Below are 22,267 nucleotides of genomic sequence, written 5' to 3'. Positions count from 1 at the left end.
AGGTTGAAATTCTTTTATAGCCTTAACCTTTTCAGGCGAAGTTTTAATTCCCCCTCGGGACACTATGAATCCCAAATATTCTACGTTCTCCTTAAAGAACATAGATTTTTCTACAGACACTCTCATGCCTGCATCGCACAAAGTTTTTAGGACCGTGTTTATATCGTTGACATGACTCTCCATTGTTTGGGAGAAAATGATTACGTCATCGACGTAGACATAGCAAGTTTTACCGATGTGATCTCTCAGAACATCATCTATGGCCCGTTGGAAAATACTAGGGGCATTTTTTAAACCAAAGGGAAGTCTGCAGAATTCATACTTCCCATTGTTGACCGAAAAAGCTGTCTTTTCTCGATCGCGCTCCGCGAGCTCAATTTGATGGAAGCCCGACTTCAGATCAAGAGTCGTGAAGTACTGGGCTTTTCCAATGTTCGACAGTATGGTCGATATGGATGGTATAGGATACTTGTCATCAATTGTTTTCTGATTCAGTTTTCTGAAGTCAATAACGAGACGTTTCTTCCTATGACCTTCTTCGTCAAAACCCTTCTTATCAACAACCCAAATTGGGTTATTGTAAGGCGACCGGGATGGTCTTATTATTCCGTCTGCTAGAAGTTGTTTAACTTCTGAATTGACGAAATCGGCTACACCCATCGGATATGGGTAAAGTTTTGAATATACAGGTTCCCCGTCAGTGCGGATCGTGGCGACCGTATTTATATTAAAGGGGAGGGACTCGTTTGGGTCCGCAAAGGCTTTTGATCTGTTTTTGATCATCTTTTTAAAATCTTCGTTGACGGCGTTTGGCACGTCCACGTCATTGATGTTAATAAAGTTTACATTTCTGCATTTTGAGTAAAAAATCTGCTCTGTACCATGATCATGCTCAATGATGTTTTTTGTTAGATCAATTTTTGCATTGACCCTTTTTAGTACATCTAGTCCAACAATTCCGTCATATCCGTTCAGGTTGTTTAACAAGAAAAAGTATGACTTAACATTGAATAGATGGATCAGACACTTTTGTTTTATTTTTGTGTGCCCATGGATTGATGTAACTTCAAATGGTGTTTCCACCGGTTTGAAGTGTTTTAGTTCAGATAAAGGTTTTATGTAATTTTTGGAGGCTCCTGTATCTAACAGTAACCTGATTTCCCGCCCCGCTATCGTACGAATTATGTACGGGAGCAGGGACGTTCCCCTAAAAAATTACATGATTCCGAATCGGACGTGTTATCTGCCTCGATTTCCGCTGCTTCGTAGGATGACTTTACCCTATACTCCTGGTCATGCGACTGCTCTTGGGTCGTATGGTTCAACCATTGACGACTGCGAGCTGTCTGCTCGCCCCTAAATTTAGAACGTGATGTGGGATCAACGTCCATTGGTTCAGGACCTAGATTTTGAGAATAGCTTTTACGAGGATTATTTGATTCACTGTTCTGTTGCGTTTGGCCTTTATGTCCTTGGTTTTTAGAAAATTGAGAGCCTCTAGTTTGGTTACTAGTGCCCGGTGCATTATTGTTTTGATTTCTCTGGAAAACACCCTGGGAGTTGTTGTGGTTATTACCTTGTGGGGTGCTATGAAAACGGTTACCCTGGCGACGGTTTTCTGAATTGTAGGATTTGTCCTCTAAATTTTTATTAAAGTTTGCAACGAACCAGGCTCGCTCATTGCAAGACTCTGCCCGTTGAGCCACAGCCAATGCTGATGGCAAATCTTTGGGCGCAGCCGAGAGAACTACATGTCGGACTGATTTTTTTAACCCGGTCACAAAAGCGGTCAAAGCGTCCTGCCGTGACCTGTTATTTAAGATAGCGGCAGTATTTGTGTCATAAGACAACAAAGTCTTACTAATAATAAGAGTTAGCTTTCTCTCAATCTCATTATAAAAAGTCATTAGGGGAAGTTCTCCCTGACGCATAGTAAGCATTTGTTGTTGCGTTACCTCGATTGGAGTTTGTTCTGCATAAGCGCAGTCCATTCTAGCTATTATAGCATCAAAATTTAGTACTGTATTATGTGACGTAAGCATTACTCCCGCGGGGCCTATTACCTTGTTACGTATGATTCCTACGGCCTGGTAGGTTCTAGAGCTACCCAAATATGGTTTGTAGATTTCGTAGGCGTTAACTGCTGCGGTTCGCCATGCCACATACTCATCTTGTTTTCCGTCAAAACTTGGTATGGACTTTACTAAGTCTAGTGGTTCATTACAAGAGATAGCTGAGTTATGTGGTATTTGCTCGTATACCACTAGGGGTCCACCCTCATTTACTCTCTGCCTATTCTCAACCTCTTTAAGCTTTTCTGAAAATATTTTTTGTTGATGCTCTAGTGCGCCATTTACGGCCGCTTCCATGAGTCTAATTACATCTTTATTACTAATGGTACCTGAGGTTTTCGCCTGTTCTTGTGTTGCTGTTGTCTCTTGTTGAAGGTCCTGATGTTGATTTTGAAATTCCTGGTCGTTAACCATTTTTACTTTGTCTGTAAAGCCGTCAATTAAGTTACTTAATTCTATATCTTCGTCGGTCTCAGTACCGTCAATGTAACCCCCTTGATGGCTATTATTTCTTATGTCTTTATAGCTCTGTATTAAGTCTTCGTCACTGTCGTTGTTTTCGTTACTGTTTCTATACATCGGACAATGATACTTTTTAAATTTTTTTTTTTATAATTTGTATGAGAAAGAGCTTAATTTTCCTTCTTCATCATTTGTTTTTTTTTTTTTTTTTAAATTTGTAAATGAAAATCGCTATACCTGAACTTTTAATTGCAATCACTTTTTTTTTTATTTCGTTACTTATTATGTGTATTTTTTTCAAACATTGGCACACATGTCTGGTTGACGTTAAAAGAGGTAAATTGAAAATAAAGATCTCACTTACATGTTATATTGGTATACTGGTATAATAAAAATGCATCGAAGACGGTAGCTGGTTGATCCGTTTATCCTCTGGCTGTCGTTGATTTAGCTGATTACTGTTGATATGCAGCGGTTTTCACTGTTGCTTGTGCAGCGTTGTTTTGCTTTTGTATTAGATAATTTTGTTTGTTTGTTGCTGTTCACTATTATTGTGCAGCGCGCGAGTCCGAAGTGTCAAAGAAAACCCGATTACGAGACCTTGATTTCTAGATCTTTTTACTACGGATTTTAAGGTTTTACGACACTTAAGCGCGTTGGGCGTCAATTAAACCAAATACGTTTGTATTGAATGGTTCTTTTTATTAGAGCCAACTGCTCTGAATTCTGGTATCTTACGAACTAAATGCAAATCAAATTTATTCAGGCCGCCAAGTCTTCGGTTGGAGGCAGCGGTCCCAGCAGAGCGCTTAGTCAGCGCCTCGTGCCGTCTGGAGTTCCGTGCCTTCGACGGTCACCCAGCGCGCACATGCCCGCCTCGCATTACGCTGACCCTTGCACATCGCTTTCGCTAAAGCGAAATGCGTTACTGGGCTGGCTCAGCGTCGCCGATGTTATTGTTGGTCCATCCGGTCTTGGATGGCATTTCGGCGGGTCGTCGCACCCCTCTGACTTGCTCGTGTTAACTTGTACACTAGTTTAATAGATCGCATAGATTGATGAGTGGGAACTTCCAGTAGTCCTTACCTGTGCTAAAACGACAATAGTTATAAGCAGCATTTTTTATAGAGCTATCTGTGCTTGAATTAACATCCAAACTCAATTGACAGCTGGTCCGGTTCGCTCCGACTAATAGAAAGATTCTTGCATACATTTTAGGTTGATAGTTATTAATATATCATATATGGATACTGATAATATAGACAGAATATATATAATGTATAAGGTCGCAAATATCTTATTTACTGCGTTGCAAACTTGTAACTGAAACAATATACTCTCTGTTAGGGTATAAGATTTGCGCTGCATTAGTTCCGAAGCCCTTAAAAATGTTGCGGTTGTGATTGAAGTATGCTGTCTATGCTAGCACCTAAGTAGAGAGGGGTACTCATTTATGAGGAACTGGCTTCCTGCCGCATAAATTGCACCTCGCCGTGGTTTCGCCAAGCCAATTAGTCCATGTCCATCCGGGCTGCTCCTACATCGGGACCTGGAACTGCGAATTGAAACTCCGCACCGTATCCAGCGCAACATAATGTTAAACACTGTTGGGCAATCAAAAAATGCAAATAGCTTTCTAAGCCATTAAATTTGGAAAACAGCCGCCGCAACGGCAGCACCGCCATCCAGGGTCCAGAATCCTGAGTCCTGATTCCGGGCATCACAGAATTGGAGCCCAGTGCCTCGCACTCAACGGGGGCGATCGGCAAACGGGAAATGGGCAGGCAAAATGGCAAATGGGAAGTGAAAGGCCCGCCGCCAGCTATAAAAAGTAATTTGCCGCCGCCGCCGAATAACAAACGAGCCAAAGCCAAAAACAATTGCGTTCAATAAAATAATTTGCAGGCGAGCGGCGCAACTGGCAAAATCGACCAGTCGGAAACGCATGGAAAGAGACGATTGCTGAGGAGCTGATAGAGAGGGCAACATGTGCTCGGAAAAGCAATGTATAAGGTATGGCATAAGTCCAAACTTCCATACAATAGCTCAAAAGCCTGAAAAAACAGCACAAAAGTCGAGTTTTCCCAGAATTTAATTTGATGTTTCAATAAGTTGCTCCAATTAAAGCGTGCCTAGATTTATTTGAGTTTTAAAAAGATTGCTATGCACCCAGTGACCACTGGTTACTAAAGTTCATCCAAGGTCGGCTTCCGCGGGTGGCCTGCGGGTGCTCCCTGGGCAAGGAGTGTCCGGAGCGGGCAGCTTTTCACAGGCATCTGGCTTGTGCGGTGCCAGCCTAAGAAAGATTCTGGTAAATATGAAAGGGGGTGTTGAAATCAGCTTAAAACAAGCGGAAAATATCTGGCCGATACCCCACACAATTAAATTGAATAGTTTTAAAGTAATTTGACATTTTACGACTTTTTGGAAGACACCTGGAAGGGGTCTTCCTTGTAGCTAAATTTAAAACACCACTCATTCGACTACTGCGCACTTGGGCGGCCGTAACAATTCTGGTAGAGAAGCTGACAGTTGTTGGCCAGCAGCTTGCAGCTATGCAGATTTCGCGACCGAACACACAACTCCGCCCTGCGGGGCGTTCTCCTTCAAATCACCGGACGACCGGGACACGGATAATAGCAAGGTCGTCTGTACTGTCCGCCAACGCCTCGGATTCTGCGACATTCCAGCCCTCGGGTGTTGGTCACTTGGAGAGGGCTTCCGCGGCGATTCAGGGCCAGAATGTTCTGGAAGCGCTGGCAATCGCCTTTGGGAAGAAGACCACAGCCTGGAGCGCATGCAAAGGGGGCGTGGCGGCGGGACGCGGATCACTCTGAACTCGATGGTAGTGGGCTTACCGGTAGTTGTCTTGTTATCGCAACTAACTGCCGCAAGAAGGACAAGGGCTGAGAGCGATTTCAAATACATTTTAGATGTTCGTAAGCATGGTAGTACAGAAGTGATTTAATTGAAGGGACCTTACCGTACCCAGAACGCATCCCGTGTTGAACTTGCACATTATTCTAGTGTTAGTAATAATCTTTACTGGGTATGGTGGGCATGACGGTTGTTGTCAACCTTATACGCTTTTCACAAAACTTCTGGTTCTACATAAAACTAAATACCAGAAAGAGACCAGGTTAAACTTTACCAATAATTATTTTTATGAATCAGGTCTGAACCCTTAAATATATAATAAAATATATAATGCTTGTAAGCGGGACACTTAATTTACTTTAATTTACTACTTACTGAAAACAAAAACATTTTAATTTTTAATTACTATAAATTTACCTATAAAGCAAGCCTTAGGTTGCGAGATGTGGAAAAGCAACCTGGTTTCTAGACAGTCAATGGCTATAAAACTCTGGCTTTTCGGGGAAGAGTTATCACTCAATCACCCAATAATGTCGAAACTGAGCATTATCCTGATGATTGCAACGGTTGTGGTGACCGTTGAGGTCGATAGCATTGTGCCCCCTCCCCTCTGCTGGGATCCCTGCACCCTGAAGGACCTAGAGAATCCGCGGCTTCTTTGTGTTCGCGACAGGGCCACCAATACCTGAAAATGTGTCGTTGGATATCTGGAAGCAGTGGCGCCAGCGGGCCATGTGCCCCCAAGAAACGACCCGTGATCAGGGATTAGAGTGTGGACGCCGTGAATCGTCGTTGTTCTTTGGAATTCAAAATGCCCATAAATATTTCATTTTGTGCCAACAATAAAAATAAATATGATTTTATGGCAGACCATTTCTTCGCTGGCCAGCCACTAACCATAAATTTCGGTTGAGTCAGGGCGGAGTCGCATGTCCTGGGTCTCTTGGATGGCTGTGTCGCGTTCGTAAGGCGCGAAACGGCAGCGCAAGGGTTCAATAAATTAAAATCGACTGCCATAAATTTTCGTGTCAGTACATTAATTAAAAGGCCGTAATTCGCTTTGTCCATGTCATGTGACACTGCATCTGCATCCTCTCGATCCTTTGGCATTCAGACACAGATGTGCTCACCCACACGTGGCCAATGTGGTGGAAACTCTGCTCAATCAGTGCAATTAAAACTCCCTCCGCTCGAATGGGGTTGTTCAAATATATAACGAGAAAATATTTTCGAAGATTAATTTCAACAAATGTATTTACTAAAAACTATGGCTGCAGAAAACATGCCAAACGTTACCAGCGAAATATTTAAGAGGGCGGAAGTGGTAATCCAAATATATGTTATTATAGATACAGTTTTGACAGGGGAATCAGCTCGATTAAGTTTTATTACTGTACATTTCCAACAATTTATAATTTATTTTAGGAGCGAAGATTGGGTTACAATACAATTGGCAACATTTAAAGTTTGTTATAGATAAGAAGAATAAAATATAACAAAAGCTAACGCCATTGTTGAGGCTTGGCCAACATTTTTTGTAAGACCGATAGAAATTGGCAAACAAAAATTACAAATGAAAAGCAAAAAATTAAAAAATATTAAAACCTTTTTTTTTTAAATGTCTCGGCGGTTTGTGGGCGTTAGCGTAGCGACTATGTATCTGATACCCTCGTGCTTAATCATGCATTAATGCATCTGAATGCCTTTTAGCTTTTGTGTTCATCCGTAAGATCTCGACATCCATGCGGATGGATAGACGGACGGACAAGGTCGGGATCCTGATAGGAATATATGTATATATAGTTCATATGGTTACAAACGCTTCCTTCCACCTGCATACATAATTTCAACAAACCTTTTAATCTACGATTAGCGGGTATAATAATACATACCCTAACAGCAAAAAAATAGCATTAGTCTAAAAATGATTATGGCTTAAGTATTTCATAAAGTATTAGTATGTTGCAGTTGGAGTCGATGATAAGGCCTTATCTATCGATACAGCGATAGGGTGATGATTTTGGGTGGCCCGACCCTTTGGGAATCCTGTTGAGCGATCTGGCCGTTTGGATTATCCCAGATCGCTCCGGAATTACTCTTAAATGGCCCGGGTTATGTCTAATAGCCCAAGTCGGGAGAGGATTAGGAATATGGCGCAATAGGGCGCCGGGCAATATTGCATTGGAAGTCAGGAAAATAATTATTTCGTGAAGCCAGTCTGCTTCGCCACCGAAACTTCATCTGTATTTTTGAAACTTTCTTTTCAACTACACTAAGGAGTCACCAACTGCCCCAAAGCGATCCCTAACCGCCGGTGAGTCAGTTCAGGGAGGGCCACGTTCTTTACATCAGGATTCTTCCAGGGCAACCTCCCTTGACTTCTGTAGATTCCTTGGCTAGTCTGAAGTCTTCGACCGCCACAATTGTTTCAACGGCCGTCAACCGTTGGTGCTGAATATATTATTCAATTAGGCTTAGTTTTTGTGTTGTTTTGTAACGCTTACAAAATTTGTCACTCAATACAATATTTGTCACACCATACGTACATACGTGTATACGTTCATAATAGTGCCCTTTTAAAAAGCACATTGCGGGCCAAGTTTCCGCGGTGATTTGTAGAGATTCCATAGAGGATTCCCAAACTTGTTGCTTTGGCCATTTCAAATCAGTCGAAGATCAAGGGTGATCGCTGCCTGATGAAGGATTGAAGAAGAAAATTAAAGAATGTGAGAGTTAATCAGTAATTATATTTATGTGTAATAAAAGAAGGAATCCTACCGGAATGCTTCACCGTAGGGGATATGGAGCTGTCCTAGTCGACTGGGACGCAATGTCCTAACATCTGCGACCACCAAAACTTAAACATTTTGTCGTTTATGTTAATTTAATTCGTTTGTTTACATTTTTCGGTTTGTCTGCTTATTAGAGATCGTACGTATGTAGAGTCGTGAGACGTCGATAGTTATCGATGCTTATGGTGCGAGCTGTGGGGCACGAGGGAAACTCTGCCCTGAGAAAAGCCTGAGCTAGCGGCACTGCCACTAAGAAAAGAAAGCAGTTCGTAACATGTAGAGGTCTAAGGTAACACGTGCTGCGAATCTGCACACTTTCATTAAACTTCCTATCTTTTTATATTCCGATGAGGCCGACGTTTATATGGACAGGCAGACGGATATAGGATTACCGAAGCTACCGTCCCTGTCTTGTCTTTGTATATTTAAATTATGTTGAAAGGTTATAGGAATGCCTTAATTACCATAGTTACAGCCCTGATTTCGAAGTGTTGGACAACCACTTTCAACAGTCCTTAGAATTGAATATTTAAAAACTTTAAATTGTAGAGAGTAGTGTGGAATCAGCTCCAGAAAAATACGCCATCATACATCTCAAAAGTATATCCTTAATGTGGTCTAGTGTTAAATTGCTTGAGAATTCGTTACTGAGGTGACCTTAGGTGGCAACCCGGAAGCAAAAAGGGTTTTACCTCTCATTGAGTGGCCTTTGCTTGGTCACCATTTATTTTTATGACAGTTGTCAGACCAAGTTTTTTCACGCCATTTAATTTTCATAAGGCATCCATCCCTAACGTGTGAGTAACGGAGCATCAAATCAAAAAAGTTTCGAAGGCCATCACATTTTTTCGCAGTGAAAGTGAAAGCTTGTGAAAATGACCAAGGTATCAGGGACGAAGACAAGGGACGATGGAGAGCCAGCCACTAAGCGCGAACGCAAGGAGATGCATTCGCACAAGAAAGATCGAAGGGAGCGCATGGAACGCATGGAGCGCATGGATCGCAGGGACCGCAGAGACCGAAGAGACCGCAGAGATCGCAGGGACCGCAGAGACCGCAGGGACCGCAAAGGGCCAGCCAGAGGCATCTCCTCCCGGATGAGGAACATCTCACCAAATCATTCGAAAACTTCGGAGAGCACCGAAGCAGACTGCAGCGACTCCAGCTACTCGGACTCGAGCTACAGCACCTCTGGATCGTCCAGCTGCACAAGCTTCTTGAGCTCCACCAGCAGCAGCTACTCGTCCAGCGACAGCGAGCCAGAGCCAGAAGGATCCGTCAAAAAGCTTGAGCGCGCCAAGCACTCGTGTTGCCATTACCGACACCATCGTCGCCATAGGCGCCACCAAAATCCTCGTCATTCGCACCGTCGTCGTCATGTCACCCGTTGCCATCACTCGAATCACGGACGCTTCTCCAAGCGTTTGGCTAAAAAGAGTCGTCGTGGCATGTCCGCCGCTAAGGGAGCTATCACGGTTAAGGAAGAGGTTGTCGAAAAAATATCTCCTGCTTCAGCCGCTGGGGTCATTCAGATACCGGCACCCATTCCGCAGCCCGTGCCGGCACCCATTCCGGCTATCCTGTCTGTTTCGGAGTCACAACCGCATTCCCATTCCCATTCCCATTCCCGTTCGCAATCGCATTCCCATCTCCATAGCCATTCCAACTCCCATAACAATCCCCACCCGCAACCCGTTCCGGCCCCTGTCCCGGTTCCAATTCCTGCTCCGATCGCCATGCCAACTCCGATGAGGGAGCCAAGCAGCGTAGTATTGGACCGCAAGTCTCGTATACGCAGCTCCATCTCGCAGAACATCGCCTCGGCCGCCAGCAGTTCTAGCGGCACCAACCAAGCCATCATACAGTCTAGCACTATAACCATTACCAAGACGATTTCCAACGCCACTGGCATGGCCGAAAGCCACTCAAGTGGCGGCGTTAGCATCTCCAGCACAAAAAATAAGGGGGACAGCAGCACCGGCCCATCTGAAAAGGCAGTTGTCGCCCATCACGTGGGCAGCAAGGCGGCTTACCAAGCCCCCAAGACTTCAGTGGCAAGCACCTCTTCGAAAGCGGTGGTCAGGTCTAACGCAAGCGCCAGTTCAAGCCACGGGAACCACACCAGTTCCAGCTCGAATTTCACCCAGCTGCACTCCAGTGCCAGGCCCTCGGCAGCCAAAGATCACAACAAGAGTCCTCAGCAGAACCGCTCAGGCAGCTCAGGCCCCAAGGGCAGGTCGTCAATCAACGATCTACCACGTCGCGGTTCTTCACCGTCCACTGGTGCAGAACCTAGTCGCCAAAAACAAAGCGGTCAAAACCAAAATGGGCGGAATTGCAGCAGCCAGTGGAACCACCGGCGCGGTGAAGGGGATGGAGGAGGAGCAGAAGCAAATGGACGGGGCTACAGAGCCGTGGGTGAGGTCAGAAAAGTGACTTCCAGAAACGGAAAGGACGCCTTCAAATTTCGCCAACCCGTGCGCAATGTGCGCCTGCACATTAAGGGATTGACGCGTCAGGTGACCAAGGCGCACATCACCGAGATATTTGGTCACTTCGGAGCCCTGACGGCAGTCGACTTTCCAATGGACCGTTTCCAAGGGCGCCAGGGACGCGGATACGCCTTTGTGGAGTACTCACGTCCAGAGGACTGCGCCAGTGCCATCAAGCACATGAACGGCGGGCAGATCGATGGCAAGCTGATCAGGGTGTCTGCCTTCCAGGAGAACATGCTAAAGGCGCCGTGGCGTCAATACCGCCGTTACTCGCCAGTCAACCGGCGCCAGAGCCAGCGTACGTTGTCCCGCTCGTCGTCACGCTCGCGATCGCCGTCCCGCTCTGCGACCGGCTCGGAATACGGGTCGCGGTCCTCCCACTCTCGCTTACGCTCTATGTCGGTTTCGCGCAATCCTCGGCGCAACCGCTCGAAGTCGCGCTCCTACTCTCGCTCATCGCCGCGCTACGGACATTACCATCGCCACGATTCGCGTTCGCCCTAGATAGGCGGACCTGTCTAATGTTGCAGAGGGAGGCGAGTTTGAGCGAGACAGGATTTTCAGGACTCTGCCAGATGCCTATTTTGTATTCCATGCATTTAAGCTGTAAATACAAATGTAGACTTGATAAACATCATGCGTTTTAATGGTTACTTATTAGTACTAGCCTAATTTAAAAACATTGTTGCGCTTAAAATAAATATCCATGCCCCGCACAAAAAAAAAAGAATTATGTGGTATATCAGAAAATAATCAACGTATGTTAGGGTATGGGTATCTGTTAGTAAAAACATGAGGGCCCACTGCAATCAATCGATTAACAATAGACAGGTAAATGGTATTTCGTAGAGAACACTTGGAAAAAGTACCGCTTTTCGATGTGCAATCGAATGTAAAAGTACGGTAAGCCCGAATTTTTATACCCGTCACTCGTAGAGTAAAAGGGTATACTAGATTCGTTGAAAAGTATGTAACAGGAAGAAGGAATCGTTTCCTACCATATAAAGTATATATTTTCTTGATCAGGATCAATAGCCGTGTCGATCTAGCCATGTCCTTCTATCCATATAACGTCGACATCAAGGTTGAGATTCGTCGACATCAAGGTTGAGATTCGTCATACGTTTTAGAGACAAAGACGCAGTGAAAGTTTGCAACGCCCACCCACCCCCCACACTTTGAAAATTTTTTGGCTTGTTTTTCATAATATTAGTCTCGATAGAAATTTATCGATTTGCCAAACAACTTTTGGCCACGCCCACTCACACTTGAAAAATGCTTAGATTTTTCTCCGTTATTTTGTTTGTCATACCAAATTTTATCTCTATACCAAAAATACCCACGCTGACCACGCTCCTCCTTTCACCTAAAAAACGCCCAAAACCGTCACGCCCACACTTTTAAGAAATCTGATAGTCGGGGACTCGACTTTAGCATTCTCTCTTGTTTTGTTTTATTAAGCCAATATGTATGTACATATATTCCGATGTGGCATATAAGATTCGTTGAAAAGGCTGTAAAAATGTATTTCTATAAAACGGGATGTCTGAACAAAAAGGATCGCCTATGATCGATCGATGGGATGGCTGGGGATTCTGATCAAGAATCTTGACTTATTCATCTTGATGTCGGATATGCTTTCATTTACCTCTTTTACTCTAGACCCCGAGTATAAAAATCGATGGATAAACAATTTCCAACGACATATGCTGCCATGTTAAGTTGGAGTCGGTGGAGTCGCAGTTATGTTCTCACCTATGCTCCTCTCTGTATTGGCTAATTGTTGCTCATTGTCATTTTACAAAGATGTTAACATAAACATGGAGATAGATGGAGACACTGAAACCAGTTGTCCAGACTGCGTCTAGGACACATCAAACGACTGCTTAGGACTCCAAACGCATTGAACCAAGAACCCAAATTCAAACCTTACAAACCACATCTAAAAATCTCCATTTACTTAAATTTCTGAAAAGTCATTTATTCTTTTGTATAGCTAACTAATCTCTGTAAACAGCTGAAAGACCCTGCCGATATCTTTTTGTTACCTAAGTATTTAACTTTTGTCTACAACGTCCAAATAAATAAGATATATTTTGTATATTTCCAGATGCCATCTCGAGCTTTGAGCTCGATGCAAAAGCTAACGGCCCTTGATTTCGACTACAACGAGATCGTGCGGGTGGACGACTACAGCTTTTACGGGCTGCGGATCTCGAAGCTTAATATGAAGGGCAACCGGCTGCAGGGAATGCCGGAGCACGCCTTTGCCGGGCTGGAGGAGTGCATGCAGGAGATAGACGTCTCAGAGAACGGCCTGCGCACCTTTCCACTGATGGCTCTCCGAAAACTGGACCACCTGCGAATTTTGAGACTCTCAAACAACCGGATACCCACATTCTACGGGGACATCCAGTTGGCCACAAACAATGCGTCGGCAGCGGCGGCTGCAGTAGGTGCGTTTCAGTTGCCTTCCTTAATTTTTCTGGACCTGAGCTCCAATCAGTTTGCCGAAATCGGACCCGACTGCTTCAGGGCCTTTCCCCAGCTAAAAACTCTCTCCTTCTACGCCAATCAGATAGAGTTGGTCCAACCGGAGGCTTTTAAGAGCCTGCATGAGCTAATGTCCCTGGACATGTCACACAACAGGATTATAGGATTAGATCCCAAGGTATTCGAGAAGAACAAGAGATTGCAAACGGTGGATCTTAGCCACAATCATATACACACTATTGGTGGGGTGTTTTCGGACTTACCTCAATTAAGAGAGGTCTTTCTGAGTGAGAACAACATCCTGGAGCTGCCGGCAGATGCGTTTACCAACTCGACAAATGTCGATGTCATTTACCTGGAGTCCAATGCCATAGCCCACATAGATCCCAATGTTTTCAGCACCCTGGTTAACCTAGATCACCTGTACTTGAGGTCAAACTTTATACCCCTCTTACCTGTGACCCTGTTTGACAAGAGCACCAAGCTTACATCCCTGTCCTTGGACAACAATGAGATCCAGGATCTCGAGATAGGCATGTTCCGGAAGTTAGAGCACCTGAGGGAGGTGAGACTGCACAACAATCGCATCCGTCGGGTAAGAAGGGGCGTGTTTGAGCCCCTGCCCTCCCTTCAGGAGTTGCACATCCAGAAGAACAGTATTGAGGATATCGAACCGCGGGCGTTTCACACTTTGGAAAATATGCAGCACATTAATCTTCAGGATAATCAACTAACTGTACTCGAAGATATCTTTCCAGATGAAAATTCCTCTCTACTCTCTGTGCAGCTAGAAGCCAACTACCTGCACAAAGTTCACCCCCGCGCATTTCGTCGGCAGCAGAAGGTGCAAATTATGTGGCTAAAAGACAATCAGTTGACCAGAGTGGAAAGGTCTTTCTTCGCTGATACTCCTCAATTGGGTAGGTTGTATCTGAGCGACAATAAAATAAGAGATATAGAAAAGGACACTTTTGTAAACCTCTTACTACTGCAATTTCTTGACTTGAGTGGCAATCAACTGAGACAACTAAGAAGGGACTATTTCGCACCGCTTCAGGATCTCGAGGAACTAAGTCTAGCCCGAAATCACATAGAGGCCATTGAAGGTTATGCTTTTGCCAAGCTTAAGAATCTGAAGTCTCTGGATCTTTCTCACAATCCGCTGGTGCAACTAACCCGGGATATTTTCAGCGATGAATTGCCTTTAAACTCTCTAAATTTGGGAAATTGTTCTCTAAGAAAACTGGACCAACATGCGTTTAAATCACTGACCAACCTTAATGAGCTCAATCTGGAAAGAAACCAACTGAATCCAGCGGATATTCAAACGCTAGATATACCAAATCTCAGAAGACTTCTTTTGAGCCATAACAACTTCAGCTATGTCGGATCTGTTGGCATCATGGCTGGAATGTTGGATAGACTCCGCTCTCTGCAGCATCTTTCCATGTCTAATTGTAGTTTGGGGCAAATACCCGATTTGCTCTTTGCCAAAAACACAAATTTGGTAAGACTAGACCTGTGTGACAACCGACTGACCCAGATGAATCGGAATATCTTCAGTGGCCTTAATGTGTTTAAGGAATTGAAGCTTTGCAGAAATGAACTTTCCGATTTTCCGCATATAACCCTCTATAATCTCAGCACTCTGGAAAGCCTGGACCTTGCCCGAAACCATTTGTCTTCGATTGATTTCTTCAAGCTAAGCGGAACCTTAAATCTTAGGCAACTAATCCTGAGAGACAATAAGATTACCGCCTTGAGTGGCTTTAATGCCGTTAACCTTACCCAGTTGGACAATGTGGACTTGAGTGGCAACCTGCTGCTCTCCTTGCCGGCAAACTTCTTGCGTCATTCGATCAATTTGCAGAAGGTTGACTTGTCCAGCAATCGATTCCTGCAAATACCCTCATCAGCTTTGTCGGATGTTTCCATACCACGACTCTCATGGTTGAACTTGACTGGCAACCCGATTAACCGGATTTATACTGTGAAGGAAGAGCGGTATCCCTACCTAAAGGAACTCTACATCTGTCAGACGAACCTTTCCATACTCACCTCCAAGGATTTCGAGGCTTTTCAGGCGTTGCAACACCTCCATTTGGTGAACAACAGAATTACAAGAATTTCTCCGGGCGCCTTTAAATCTCTGACCAATCTCCTCACACTGGACTTGAGTGTCAATGAGTTGGAAATGCTGCCCAAAGAGCGATTGCAAGGACTTCGACTGCTACGTTTCCTCAATATTTCGCATAATACCCTCAAGGATCTAGAGGAGTTTAGCGTCGATCTCTCGGAGATGCAAACTCTGGACCTGAGCTTTAACCAGCTGGATCGTATTTCAAAGAAGACCTTTAGAAATCTCCACGGTCTGCTGGAACTGCTACTTATGGGCAATCGAATGACAGTTCTATCAAACGACGCCTTCCGGTTCTTAAGGAAACTCCATGTTCTGGATCTGCGTAAAAATTATTTCGAGCTGGTGCCGTTGGATCCACTAAGGCCCCTGGAAACCAATTTAAGAACCCTAAGGCTGGAGGGTAAGTGCTTAGCTATTTCTTTTTTTTTCTTGAACGAAACAATATAATTTTCATTTACAGACTCCTTATAAACAATAGTTCGAATTTCCAATGCAATTTCAAACTAACAAGTACATCCCTCAACAATATTTTAGATGCTGCATTTTTACTAATTGACCTTCAGTTTTCACAAACGTTTCATTCGACTGCAGCGCCTTTAAATATTTAGCTTCAGTTTTACCCTTCGTCGCCCCGTTATCATGACCAATTTGTTGTTCATATTGCGTGCTCGTTTCAGAGAATCCACTGCATTGCAGCTGTGACGCTCAGAAGCTCTGGGAATGGCTGCGGGATCACCGTAAATGGTCGCTTATCACGGGCTCTGGAGCAGGAGGAGGAATAGGCGGACTGACCGGAGGTCTGGGCGGGGATTCCATTAATTACCTAAGGTGCGAACACCCAACGGAGCTGCGGGGCAAGGTGTTCGGCCGGATGGAGCCGCAGCAGTTTTGCGACGCGCCGCTAATACCCAAAATGGCCATCCAGGACATTCAGCCCTACTCGGTGGTCGTGTCCTGGCAGGGCCGCGACCATTTGGGCCTCAATGGTTTCGAAATTGTTTATCACGCCACTGGCGACGGCCTCGTTCCGGCCGGATCTCCAACGAACCGTGAGCGGGACAGTCACGACCCAGATAGGCAGCGAAGTCGGGACAAGGAGCAGCGTGCACGAGAGCGAGATCGCGAAAGGGAGCGGGACAGAGAGCGGTTCCCCGTCGCCACCGATGAGGTAAGGACCTGTCCAAAGAGCAATTGCTTTCAAGACTAATCTTGGCATTTTGTATTAGATACATATTTATTACTAAAGTATTATTAGGAGTTCCTTTCGTTATAGAGGTCTGAATGCACCTGCACATTTATCCATAATCCTTTTAGCTATTTTTTTTTCGTTGTCCGAAGTTCTTCAGCAGCCCCTTCAGAGCGCACGACTACCCGTTCTGTCCGCTCATTGCTGCATACATATTTCTAACGCTTTAATGCCTTTCGAGTGCCGTGCTCCATCAACACACCGCGAGCGAACAAGCCACCCTGGTCGCGGAAAGCGGAGGGACGCAGGGGACGCTTTCAATAAAGCGACACGGCATTGACATCGGCGATGCTGATGAAAATGAAAATGAGAATGGAAACGACAATGGCTACATGGCAATGACAATAACCGTCTTTCAACCTGCTCAATTTATTCCACAGATCCATGCCAAGCGGCTAAATGGGACGGCCAGCTCGACCAAGCTAACCAAGCTGAGCCCCAATACCCGCTATCACATCTGTGTCATCGGGAGCGGTAATTGGCTCTCGGAGCCGCTGGCGAACGCTCTGCAACGGCTCCATGCCAACGATTCCTTGCGCGAGGAGGAGGCGGTGATGATGTCGGCGGCGCTGCCGGAGTCATTTTCGCCTTATCAGCATCAGCACAACCGGAACTCCAATGGTAACGCTAATCCAGCCATAGTCCAGGATCACAACAAGAACCAAAATCCTGACCAGGACCTGGACAACGTCGTCGGTCAGGACAACGCTCTGATGCAGGTGCTGAAGAACTCTCACATCTCCGCCTGCACAGATGTCCAGACACTGGACTCCACGCCCAGCTTGGTCACCGACGAGAACGGGCTTTCCAGCAATGGCTTCATTCACACCATCCTGACCAGAAGGTTGGGCCTGATTGTGGGCTGCTGCCTGGGCATCATAGTGTTCATCGTAATGATCTCGGTTTTGAGTTATGTCAAGCTGAAGAAGAAGCGCATCGAAAACGCCAAGCGGCAGGCTGCCTTGCCGCCGGAGTACATATCCTACCGGCACTTCTCCATACCCAATGAGGAGCTGACCAGGACCGCTGCTAATGCAGGAGCAGTAGCGGCAGCAGCGAGGGCCGCGTCAGCAGCCGCTGCGAATAATTCGAATAACTCGAATAATTCGACCGACGCCGGTAGCTCTCCCCACATGGCCAGTGTGCCCAGCGGCATTAGTGCCCACATTAGCGGGACCAGCCTTAGCACAGGTGGCACGGGCACCGGCTCCACAACCACCACACCCATCGGAGGCGTACCAATTGGTGGCTTGCCTCTGGGCAAGGCGGGAAGTCCCCTTGTGGGCGTGGGTTTGGTGGTGGCCGACTCCTCTGTGGACGTAGGTTACGCCCACAGCCACGCCCATGCCCATGCCCACCGGCAGAATAACGGTTACATGGCAGCGGGCGTGGTGCTCAATACAAACCACTTGAGCGTGTGTTAGTCGCACCACCAGAAGGGTTAAGTAAATGCTAGAAGCGTGGGTGCACGTGCCGAGTTGGGGGTCCTACATTTCGAAAGGATATTTTTTGCATTTCAATCAATTCTACATTCATCCTTAATTGACCCTCTTTAAAACTCTTTATAACAAAAAGTAGAGGGTAACAAAAGTTAATACAGCTTTTTTCCAACGACTGTCTTTCAGTTCGTTTCATTTAAGAGTAGAGAGGAGTCCATGGAACAAACAAATGTGAATGTTACATTATTAATTTCTACTTCTAAATATTATAGGAAACTTGTTTAATTCGGCTAACGAGAATTAAAAGACAACTTACAATCTTGACATAAATACATGAATTGGGTGTGTGTAGTACTTTACAAAACATTAATGTCAGCACATCGGATCTGAGCCGAAAATACCGAACAATAATCGCTCACCCATTCGAGAATAAATGGATGGATAAATGGATAAATGGATCTGCCGCATATGCAGGCTGCATGTTTTTACATTGAACACCCAAATTCGCGCTTCATAATTAAATGTATAGCGTGATTTATTGGAATTTTAAGTGAATTCATCTACTTCGGCACCCCTCTCAATTGAAATCTGAAAGCCCTAAAAAAGCAAGCAAAAACTAGTATATTTCATATTCCAAATGGAATCAAAATCGTTTACCAATTACCTAGAGCAAGCGCAAAGCCGTTTTATGATTTTCAATGTGCCCAACATGCATTTAATTTACAATTGAAAGTCCCGAAAAGATGCAAAAAAATAACATAGAAAAATTAAGAAAATCTAGGTTAGTGATAATTATGAAGATGCGTTCAACGTTCGTTTAGTTATGACAATTGATGGTAGAGCACAATGCGAAAATCGAAAGGCAATGTGGATTTTTCAATGTAAATAAAGTGGAATCAAAACGAAATCTCAGCCGTAAACGTTGCATCCAAATCAAATAAAGCTCTAAATAATGCTATCTATAGGAAGTACACACAAGGCCCGTAAAAATACAATTATACACAACTGTAATGGAAAGCACACATGCAGAACATTTTTTTGAACTAGAATTAGCGAATGGATAGTGGATGAGCGATTTTTGTGTTTTTTTTTTAACCGAACGCTGAGAAATCAAGGATAAACTAGTTATACAAAATAATTAAAAGCGGCAAGACATATTACCAAAAGTAGCTAAATAACTATAAAAACATAAATAGTAATATTAATTAGTTTAAGTGCAGGCCCCAAAGTATGGATAATTGTTAGCAGAACTCAAAGAGTTTCATATACATACATTTTTTCTCATAGTTAACTATATGGTTTTCCTAATTTCGATTCGAAAAGAAATTAAATATGCATAAAAAACAAAGCATTTCTAGAAAATTAAGCAACCGATTCAAGTGAAATGAAATCAAAACAACAGACAAAAACACATTCTCACACCGAAACAAAGAGCTAAGGCGTCTTCATTATCGGTCCCCATTTCTTCCTGTGTAAGCTTCTGTGTGTCTGGACTTCTCAAATATTTTAATATTGTTATATGCGAGATACAACAAATGTAGTATGCATGCATGAAACTTAGGAAGCAAACAATAACAATACCCAGAGGAATACTCGTAAGAACACAACATGCAAATCAAAATCAAAAAATCAAACTTAAGACAACACGAAACGAAAAGGAAATATAAAATTAAACAAAGCTTTGTTCTGCTCTACAAAAAGTCAGCACATAACGATGCATTCGTTACCATGCAAAAAGCCCTTTCTTCGATTCTTGTTCAATTGTAGGGACTAAAAAGCGGAAACACAAAACACACACAATGCAGAGGTAAAAAATAAACAAATATACAGCAAACATACAATAAATGTAATAAATTAAAACGCAAAAAAACCCAAAATATTGTATGGCATGCAACACAAAGTATAAATATTAATAAATGACAAGAAACTTTCAAACAAAAGCGAAAACGGGTTTTCATTTGATTACAGCTGATATTTGCACTCTGCCTTAAATATCCAGTCGTGTTCTGCTTTTAACCATGGCCAACATGGTGCAGTTTGCCAAATTGCGAACACAAATGCTTATCTATATTTATATCCTTATTTTTTATTTCTATATGCATATATATTTTAGAAAAATTAGACGTTACGCAGGAAAGTGCAAACCGTGCGTATGGAAAATGTGTTAAAGGTTTGTGAAAACAATGTAACTTTATTTACAATTTGTGATTTATAATTTTCTTGTTACCAACTGTTTCAAAGTGAAGTAGTTTCCCGGTTTATATATATATATATCGCAGAAATTCAGTCTACGCGGTATGTGGACTTCGGCTTCGGCTTTGAATTGTTTTTATTACATTTCCATTAAAATTTCATAAAACGTCTTATTTAGGTATTTTGAATGTATTGTAGAAAAATGCATGCTCCCGAGTGTGGGATATATTTATATATATCAATTTTCAAGTGTTTTTGAACAGGGTGGAGTTGTGTAAGTGACGTTATTTGTGTCGCCACTTGCAACGTACATACATACATATGTCCTTTCCACGCTACTATACATTTTTTAAACGCTTCTTGTTATATATGTAAATATATCTTGTGTGCTAGGTTTTTGGATTTTTTTAAGCCCGTTTCTACTGAAGTCTTTCAGTTCTAAGGCTATCTGTATATGAAACTTACTCAAAAGTCTTCTTTCAATTGTCGGAAATATATTTACAAATGCAAAATGCGTAAGAGAATAATCGGAAATTGGTTAACAAAGTACGTTTCATGTATTAGATTAGAGAAGATAATAATTTGAAAAAGGACATTAGTGCGACTACGAAATAGGAATTTTAACATACTTTTCGCATATCGAAAGAAACAAATAAAGCGTGGACTTGGCAACCATCTGACACAAATTCAAAGCCTACCCATTTCATACTTTTCAACGCACAAACCTGTTACTTTAGTAAATAAGATAATAAAAGTATTATATCTTGAGTTTAATGTCAAAAATCGTCAATTACCCAGTGCTGCATAGGCACTTATGAAGTATGAACCCCTAGCTGGAAAAAGTTTGTCTAAAGGGCCTTCAAATCGAAATTTATGACATACATTTGTACATGAAACGTATGTTTTGTCATGTAGTCATTTAATGTCCACGTCTCGCCACTTGCAACGTACATACATACATACATATGTCCTTTCCACGCTACTATACATTTTTTCTAAAGCTCTTTTCCAGCAAAATTGGCTTTTTGTTCTACTCTTTTCGACCCGAAAAAAATACCTTTTTTGTTTTGCAACTTTTATGTATTTTTTGTGTAAAGAGCTGGGGGAAATGCGCAAAAACTAGAGGGAAAAATTGAGCTGTCATCAGCCATAAAAATATGTGTGTATAACAAACGGAATGACACTTGAAATGGTGTTCCACAGAGGGAAAGCATAAAATTCCAAATTCCAATTCTTTTCCAAAAAGCCAATTCTTTTGCAATGACGAGGTCGGAATCTTTTTAACTATTCCGTAAAAGAATATACAGATTAAGTAATTTTAAACACGATATATCAACAAGCAGCACTATGTTTCAAAAGTGTTTAAATGCTAATTTCACAACTTAATAAATTGGTTTTTTAATTTAAGTTTCAATAATTAATTTGTGAACTCTAGTAAAGCTCTGCAGATATGTATTTATAAAGAGTTACTACATATTTGCAAATATTATAACATGTATAAGCTCAGCTTTATACCCAAAGTTAAGTTAGTAAGTTATTTGATTTACCACTTGAATTGCAGCGAGGTTCCAGAGTTACATTTTACAGTTTCACTCTTCCAGCCAGAATACATTCACATCTTCGTGCCATAAAACGCTGATAATGCAGCTACAATTTGGTACTTTTCATGAAATGAATTACGTGTAAACAATAATATACGTTCTTATGTGTATATTCGAGGCTCGCAAAATTTCGATTGAGAAGTCCGTTTAAATCAAAAAGTTCGCCAATTTTCGACTTTATTTCTGTCACCGCTGCCATCGAGCGAGTACTTTGAACGCTTCATTGATTTAATGGAAAAACTTTTTGCTCCGTATTGCTTCTTGTTTGTTTTCCTTTCCGTTGCTTACGAATGCTCTTTTTATACGTACATATGTACATATATTATATGAATACGAATATCCACGTGAACTTATAAACGTATGTACATATGTGGTGGGCCAACATATCGCCACCCATAAATCGAATCGAATCGCGTTCGCCTGGACCAAGGCTATCATAAAAAAAGTAAAATACTGG

The 22,267-nt window shown here is 43.1% G+C and overlaps 2 protein-coding genes across 2 annotated transcripts in view; both read left to right on the top strand.

Moving 5' to 3' along the window:
- Positions 1-19,946, top strand: part of LOC6621439 (chaoptin) — a 239,917-nt gene extending 219,971 nt beyond the window's left edge. Inside the window, exons 8-10 of the mRNA XM_032725663.1 lie at positions 12,809-15,731; positions 16,009-16,499; positions 16,958-19,946. Coding sequence (XP_032581554.1) covers positions 12,809-15,731; positions 16,009-16,499; positions 16,958-18,001 — 4,458 coding nt within the window. The 3' untranslated portion in view covers positions 18,002-19,946. The remainder of the gene's footprint in view (positions 1-12,808; positions 15,732-16,008; positions 16,500-16,957) is intronic.
- Positions 8,873-11,330, top strand: LOC6620091 (serine/arginine repetitive matrix protein 2). Its single transcript, XM_002044264.2, has one exon. It carries the CDS (start codon positions 9,079-9,081, stop codon positions 11,200-11,202), a length of 2,124 nt encoding a protein of 707 aa, XP_002044300.1. The 5' UTR covers positions 8,873-9,078; the 3' UTR covers positions 11,203-11,330.
- Positions 19,947-22,267: the final 2,321 nt, after the last annotated feature.

The sequence above is a fragment of the Drosophila sechellia genome, chromosome X, assembly GCF_004382195.2.
Source record: "Drosophila sechellia strain sech25 chromosome X, ASM438219v1, whole genome shotgun sequence".
NCBI lineage: Eukaryota > Metazoa > Arthropoda > Insecta > Diptera > Drosophilidae > Drosophila > Drosophila sechellia.
Note: the sequence above shows the minus strand (reverse complement) of the source record. Positions and strands in the feature narration are given on the sequence as shown.